The sequence below is a fragment of the Nothobranchius furzeri genome, chromosome 8 (genome assembly GCF_043380555.1).
Source record: "Nothobranchius furzeri strain GRZ-AD chromosome 8, NfurGRZ-RIMD1, whole genome shotgun sequence".
Classification (NCBI taxonomy): Eukaryota; Metazoa; Chordata; class Actinopteri; order Cyprinodontiformes; family Nothobranchiidae; genus Nothobranchius; species Nothobranchius furzeri.
Genome location: NC_091748.1, coordinates 40,394,207 through 40,401,706, shown reverse-complemented (window position 1 = coordinate 40,401,706; position 7,500 = coordinate 40,394,207). Strand labels below are relative to the sequence as shown.

Sequence of the window (7,500 nt, the reverse complement as noted above, 5' to 3'; positions counted from 1 at the left end):
TTAAAAGAACTGTTCAAAACGTTTCAAGTGGGTTTTAATGGAAATGTCCAATGGCACTTTAAATAGCCCTAGTTTAGAGAAATATAGATGAGTTCTGATCAACTGGCAGTTTAAATATCCTAACATTTCTAGGAGTTCATGCAGATCTTTTTTTAAAAACCTTTACATTGCCCTAATTTTTATCAATTTATGGTAATTCCTGAACAATCATTCTAAACTTTTGTTCTTCAGGTAACCATTCATAAAGGGATGCTATGCAGTTTTGGCCCCTATTTAGTGAAAGCAAAAGTGAAACTTATCTCTCTTTTCTAACTCCTGAATCTAACAGCTGAAATGTCCCCTCAGCCTTCATTAACTTCTACAGGAGTGATTCAACATCTAAATCAAGCAAACCAGCTGTGTTCATGATCTAAAACATGCAGGAAATCTGTTGAAAGCAGACTCCAGCGCTGGCATGACAGCTCCACTCACCAAGTCCAACAGCGACTGGACCGGTACTCTACAGTGTGATGTTCTGGCCACAGAGGGTGATGGAGGTCTGAGTGACATTTCATTAACCCTGCAGGGGTATTTAAATCCAGGCCTGCAGCGCTTTCTGCAGAGTCTGATGAGCTGCTGCACAGGTGATTCAACCAATGAATCAAGTGAGTCGGAGCAAAAAAACCCACAAAAATTGCTGGATACTAGCCCTCCAAGCCCAAAATTGAATACCCCTTGTGTAAAGAGTCATTGTAGCACACACTGGCTCAAGTAAATGACTTAAACATATGGTAAAGTTGCATATGCCTTTAAAATAATCAACTGTCGTGTAAAGGTTAATAAAATTATATTTGCATGACATTAAATGATTGAAATTGATTGTTTAAAAATGGCAGAAACACTTCGTGATTGGCCCCGCTCAGACTAGCCTTTAGCTTATCCATCTAATCAGAACCAGTCTTTTTTTCTCCCAACTGACGTTGTGGATCAGTTATCTACAGCAGGTCAGCCATAGGTAAGATGCAGATACAATTTTCACAGAAACCATTTTTACTTAAGGTCTCGAGGCTGCCAGGATCCGTAATAATTTCACTGATCAAAAAGTCAACGTGAGCTCGACCACCGCTCTCCGCTGCGACGCCGTCGGGACGCCGGCCCCAACCGTGGTGTGGACCAAGAACAACCACACAGTGAAGGAAGGATCAGGTGGGACACATACAGCTCTGCTGGCGGCTCACATCAGGACTGAACATATCAATTATACAAAACTGTCTGCCTCCAGGTGTGATTTTGCGCCAGAACAACCTGATAATTCAGCGTGTGAAGAAGGAGGACAGTGGCCTCTACACCTGCACTGCCTGCAACAGCCGGGGTTGTGATGCCTCTCAGACCTTTCTGACTGTTGAAGGTCAGTCTGAATTGATTAAATCGCTGTATTTTAAACACAGCATGTTGATTTTATTTTCAAGCTAAATTATATGTATTTATTTTTTACTAATTTTGGCATCAGAATCTCTGACAACACAGTCTTTTATTTTGAAAACAAATTTTATTACATTTGGGAAAGCAAACTTTAAAGTCCAAAATCTGTAATTATGTGACTTTTTTTATATAATAAAATTTGACTGATGGTTAAGTGATAATGTCATAAGTATATATTATATAATGATGTAACTATATAATAATAAAATAATAACAATGGATAAAGTAATGCACATCGTCTGGAGTACTTCGAGCCTCCATCGTGGAAAGGTGGAAGTGCTAATCCTTTTAGAGAGTCAGAGAGCTTAGAAGGTTAGAGAAGGTACATCATGTATGCACGTTGTGTTGTGGAGTTAAAAGCTTTGGTCGTCTTCTGGTTTCATCATATCTTGAATACATTCAGGTATGCACGTTCTCATAAAGTATAACCAAACACTTGGGCGTTCGGTGCCATATTTCCATAAGCTACATAATGTGTGTGGTGGCGTCATTCGCGCTGACTGGAATTGATAAGGGAATTGTTTGCAAATTTGGAATAGAAACAGCCTTTAATCAGAAAGACCGTTTTTGACTTCTGTAACTGAATAAAGTATGGAGGTATTATTTAAGATGGCCACCAAAGCTACTTTAACATGAACTGACACAGATATGGCTGAAACTGAGTCATTTAGGCTGCAATTAATGTGGTGATAGCTGAGAGTCCTTCACTGCACATACTTTATATGCTAATGTTGTGCAAAAATGTACAATTTCATGTGAGTTTCTGCATATAGGGACCAAAATGACTATGACTCCATAATGTTTAACATAGATTTAAAACAGGTGCATGAAAAATACTGCTAGGTGTCTTGTTTAATATATTATCCTGCTTTTCTTTGTGATAATATTCCAGTAATGTAAAATAGTTTCCTAATCATTAGACATATTCGAGGTGCCAATATGTTTGATAAGCTCTTTTGTTTGTGTCTTCTGACGTGTCCTGCCGCATGATTTCGTTTTTGTGCTTGTTCACTCTTTCTTCGTGTTCTCTCTTCCTCCATCGATGTCATTTGTGTCTTTGTACAAAACCTCTGAGGCCCCTCACCCAGTGGGCACCTGGGTCTGTGCCCAGTTAGCCGCTTCAGTGATGCGTCCTGGCTGATCGGAAAGAAAGATGTCTCACAGTTAACGAGGGAGATATCAGCTTTTTCATACACTGTTTATGACGCACGTTTATATCTGACATCAAGGCCTTTCCAGGGCCAGGTGCTTATGACATTTTTGATGTCAGAGGCACCGAGCAAGAATAACTCTGATTCTGCATGACAGGAAGTTGGCCCAGTTGACACACATCCTCCTGCAAGGTTTTTAATCCAAAACAATGAGGAGACTGCAGGACAAAGGGAGAGGCCCGGCCCTGTCCCTGTTCCAGCCTCTGCTCTCCTGTCGGAGCCGTTCTGTCACAAACGCAGACACTCAGCAAAAAACCAAACAAGTACTCTGACTGGAAGAAGGGCCTACGTGATTCTGTCCCCGCACGCAGGGCATCTACCCGTTACAGGAGCTCCCCGCTCTGTCAACAAGAAAAGAGAGGCAACCAGAAAACAAAGTTTTAGCTCCAAGTGGTCATTAGATATAACAAAATACTTTAATTACAAATCAGTGAATGTGAGGTGAGTTGAAGTGACAAAGGTTAAGTGTCCAATCTGTGATTTGAGTGAACATTTCAGGATGCTTTAAGGAGGAAAATCCTCTTAACATTGTCCCAGAATGACCTAATTTTAGAAAAAGTCATTTGATCCTTTCTTCCCCTTCGAGCTATTTTTGTACACGTTTAAACATGAATATGTTTTTGACCAAGGGCAAAGCTCTGACGTGTAAAGCACCGTCACGCCTCTTGTTTCTGTGTGTTTCAGGTGCAGACGAGAAGACCAATGTGGAGCTGATCGTCCCCATTGGCTCAGTGGTCATAGCCATGTTCTTCTGGCTGCTGATTGTCTTTGTCATCCGTGGAAGAAAAAGAGTAAGCCACATCCTCTTTGTCATCGTTCTTCCGTTGCCAGACTTTTCTTTCCTTGGATTTTCCCAACAGTAGTGAAATAGAAAAGGTTAATCACACACGTGTGCGTAAGGACACTCGTGTTGAGTGATTGATTAGAAGTGAGTGGTTTGGCTCCATGTGGGCTCTCTCCTTTGTACTCAGAAGCAGTGAGCCCACACTCTTCCTGTAAGTCACGTAGGCCTAGAGCTCTGACGGGGCCCCCTTTATCAGAGAAGCTGCAGAGTCACTGGAAAACCGCCGAGACAGCTTGTTGTAGTGAAACGAGAGCCAGCAGCAGCTCATTAACTGTCCCTGTCTCCTCGTCTTCCACGTGTCCTGTGTGTTTCAGCCAAACAGAGGGGATCTGAAGACGGGCTATCTGTCTATGATCCTGGACTCTGAGGACATGCCCATGGACGAGCAGTGTGAGAGGCTCACGTATGATGCCAACAAGTGGGAGTTCCCTCGGGACAGGCTGAAGCTCGGTGAGACGTGACACAAGCTGCTGTTCCCACACCCAACAGGGCATTACATGTTGTAAGCAGGAATCTGAATCAAATCAGCCACTTGGTCAACTTGCAGAGAAGTAATAGATGAGTAAAGAGACAAACTCCAGATCTACCCGTAATTAGAAATTTAACATTTCTGACACAGATCATTTGTTGAGGAAAACCTGATTATTAAGATTATTTCCGCTACAGGAACACATCACATGTTAGGCTTAGAAATGTTAGTTGAAACCATGGACGTAATTTTGGGGGGGGACAGGGGGGACATGTCCCCCCCACTTTTTCCAAAGTCAAGTTTTGACCCCTGCACTTTTTACCATCCAAAAACAATATTATGCTATATTAAATTGACACTGGTTGAGCTCTAGGACCATGTGGAAAACAACCATTTGTGTTGAAGCCTGTTTCCCATTAGAGCATACTGTAAAGATACACCCCCCGTCCCCTCCACTTCTAAAGTGAAAATTACGTCCATGGTTGAAACCTAAAATTTCAGGAAGTCAGGAACGTGTGTGTGTGTGTGTACTGTTTTTGCAATTTTGTGCTCTTGACAATAATCACATATTACAGGGGAACCTCTGGGCCGAGGTGCGTTTGGTCAGGTGGTAGAGGCGGCTGCGTTTGGGATAGAGAAAGCCACCACATGCACGACTGTTGCAGTCAAGATGCTGAAGGGTTCGTCTTTTCTGTCACTTTCTTTATTTAAAACAAACTATTAAAACCGCAAAGAAAATCTGGAAAACTGCCATTTTTTCTCACGGTGTTGCAGAGGGAGCCACTTCTAGTGAATATCGTGCCTTGATGTCAGAGCTGAAAATACTCATCCACATTGGACACCACCTGAATGTGGTCAACCTGCTGGGAGCCTGCACAAAGCCTGGGGGTGAGTCTTCATCTGGAACAGTCTTAAGTAACATCTTTACAAGAGTTTCATGCTTTTTTGTGAGTAAAACGTTTGCACACGTTTCTGTGCTAAGCTTTGTTTTTGCTCGCAGGGCCGCTGATGGTGATTGTTGAGTACTGTAAAAATGGAAACTTGTCCAGCTACCTGAAGAGCAAGCGGGGAGAGTACAGCCCCTACAAGGTAAAGACCACCAGACTCCGTTGCTTTAATTATCATTATCCAAAATGAATACTCTGGCATTTATAAAACTGTTTATCAACCGGTTGCTCTGAATCTGGGGAGCAGAGAAAGCGAGTGAACAGCCAGAGGTGGGCCTCTGTAGAGGAGGACGTGACTGAGGGGGATCTGGGTTTGGGGAAGGTTGCCCAGCTGGATATCTGCACAGGCACAGCTGAAGACAAAGCTCCAGGCAGCAGTGTAGACCCCCACAAAGGTCCTAACACAACTCCTCAACCCTCTTCATTCCTTGTGTGTGGTGTTAAAGCCAATCAGGCTTCTCAGTTCGGTCTACAATCTCCATCTTATGATTCCAGAGAGTTCCGTTGATGACCACCTGACCATGGAGGATCTGATAAGCTACAGCTTCCAAGTCGCCAAAGGAATGGAGTTTCTGTCCTCTCGCAAAGTAAGATCAAAGCAAACGACAGGGACGGTGCTTTCTCTTTGGTGCTTTGGATGCTCATTCCTGTTTCCTCTACAGTGCATCCACCGAGATCTAGCAGCCAGAAACATCCTGCTCTCAGAAAACAATGTGGTGAAGATTTGTGACTTTGGCCTTGCCAGAGATGTCTACAAAGACCCTGACTATGTCCGCAAGGGAGACGTGAGTCCTCTGAACTGATGCAAAAGCTAGTTGAGTGTAGAAGATCTGATCTCTTTGCCCTTGCTACAGGCACGTCTTCCTCTGAAGTGGATGGCTCCTGAGACTATCTTTGACCGAGTTTACACCACACAGAGTGATGTTTGGTCCTTTGGCGTTCTTCTCTGGGAGATCTTTTCCTTGGGTAAGCCCGATACCAATCACATATTCAAAAAGACATAGTTGCTGCTGGTACTTGTGTCCCATCACGTGTCTCATAACCCCTGCAGGAGCTTCGCCCTATCCGGGTGTCTGCATCGATGAATCTTTCTGCAGGAGGCTGAAGGAAGGCACAAGGATGAGACCTCCAGAATACGCCACCACGGAAATGTGAGTTCAAACATAAAACCACAGTAAAACTGTTGAATGCACTGAGGCTTAAGTCGACACCCGCTCTTACTTTGATCCAAACAACCAAACTAAACAGATACCAGACCATGCTGGACTGCTGGATGGACTGTGCCACAGACAGACCCATGTTTGCAGAGTTGGTTGAACATCTGGGCAATCTCTTACAAGCCAGCGCCCGTCAGGTTTGCTCCAGTGCAAACAGAAACATTTTGGATCCTCTGGTGGTTTTACTGTCAGCTACAGTTAGAGGCAATGCTATGTGTGTGTTCTCAATCTCCAGGATGGGAAGGATTACATCCCCCTGACAGCAGGTGAAGCAGAAGGGCGCTCCGTGCCCACAGATCCCAGAGGTCCCTGCAGTCGGCCTCAAAGCGGGAACCTGATAGAAACTCACTATGACAGCCCAACGTGTCTTGGGTCAGTGATGTTACCCAACACTGTCCACTTCACCTCTTACTCCTAAGAATCACACACTCAGACTGTGTCCTCTGCACAGGCTGTCCCAGCAGAGTGAGAGGCCCCTCAGTGTAAAGACATTTGAAGACATCCCCATGGTGCACAGCAGTGTGATGGTGAGTCCTTTCTCTCCAATATTAAATTAGCTATGAACTAGAACTCTGCTTTCCTATTACAATAAGAGTTTAAATACCACAAACATGTTTTGTCACATACAATACACAGAAATGACTACATTCTTGGATTAAATTAATAATAAAAATAAAAATAATGGCCACGTTTCTAGTGATTTTCATACACCAACAAAAATCTCACAAACGAAACAAAATTCCACCCGTCCATCCATTTTCATACGCTTCTCTGGAGCCGGGTCATGGGGGCAGCAGCCTAAGCAGAGAGGCCCAGACTTCCCTTTCCCCAGCCACTTGGACCAGCTCCTCCGGGGGAGTTTAAAGTCCCTCCAGCGCTTCCTGGGTCTTCCTTTAGGTCTCTTCCCAGTTGGACTTCCCCCAAAACCCTCACCAGGGAGGTGTCCAGGAGGCATTCTGACCGGATGCCCGAGCCACCTCAACTGGCTCCTCTCGAAGTGGAGGAGCAGCGGGTCTACTCCGAGCCCCTCCCGGATGACCGAGCTTCTTTCAAACCCTGCGTAACAAAATTGACTTTCGCAAAGGATTTTCTACATGCCAAGTCTTACATTTCACAAGATTACAAAACTATCACACGTGAAAAGTCTGAATTAATTTAGATATTAATGTTCATTAATATTTGTTCTACTATTGAAAACTAAAGTGTGTTATTGGAAAGAACAAGCCCATTGCTGCCCTTACAAACGGACACTTTATTCAGTTTGTTTCTGAGGGAAAGTTATGAAAGATTACTAACACAACTGTTGCAGATTGCTTCTTGAATAACCTCTTTGGAGACTAATGAGCTAACA

The 7,500-nt window shown here is 43.8% G+C and overlaps 1 protein-coding gene across 2 annotated transcripts in view; it reads left to right on the top strand.

Moving 5' to 3' along the window:
• The window catches only part of kdr (kinase insert domain receptor (a type III receptor tyrosine kinase)), a 21,932-nt gene that overhangs the window by 13,492 nt on the left and 940 nt on the right, over nucleotides 1-7,500 (top strand). For both annotated transcript variants that reach the window (XM_070554030.1, XM_070554029.1), the window contains exons 14-28: nucleotides 1,039-1,185; nucleotides 1,262-1,387; nucleotides 3,357-3,463; nucleotides 3,831-3,966; nucleotides 4,561-4,665; nucleotides 4,760-4,873; nucleotides 4,986-5,074; nucleotides 5,180-5,327; nucleotides 5,428-5,519; nucleotides 5,595-5,717; nucleotides 5,787-5,898; nucleotides 5,984-6,083; nucleotides 6,181-6,286; nucleotides 6,385-6,521; nucleotides 6,601-6,676. In XM_070554030.1, coding sequence (XP_070410131.1) covers nucleotides 1,039-1,185; nucleotides 1,262-1,387; nucleotides 3,357-3,463; nucleotides 3,831-3,966; nucleotides 4,561-4,665; nucleotides 4,760-4,873; nucleotides 4,986-5,074; nucleotides 5,180-5,327; nucleotides 5,428-5,519; nucleotides 5,595-5,717; nucleotides 5,787-5,898; nucleotides 5,984-6,083; nucleotides 6,181-6,286; nucleotides 6,385-6,521; nucleotides 6,601-6,676 — 1,718 coding nt within the window. The remainder of the gene's footprint in view (nucleotides 1-1,038; nucleotides 1,186-1,261; nucleotides 1,388-3,356; nucleotides 3,464-3,830; nucleotides 3,967-4,560; nucleotides 4,666-4,759; nucleotides 4,874-4,985; nucleotides 5,075-5,179; nucleotides 5,328-5,427; nucleotides 5,520-5,594; nucleotides 5,718-5,786; nucleotides 5,899-5,983; nucleotides 6,084-6,180; nucleotides 6,287-6,384; nucleotides 6,522-6,600; nucleotides 6,677-7,500) is intronic.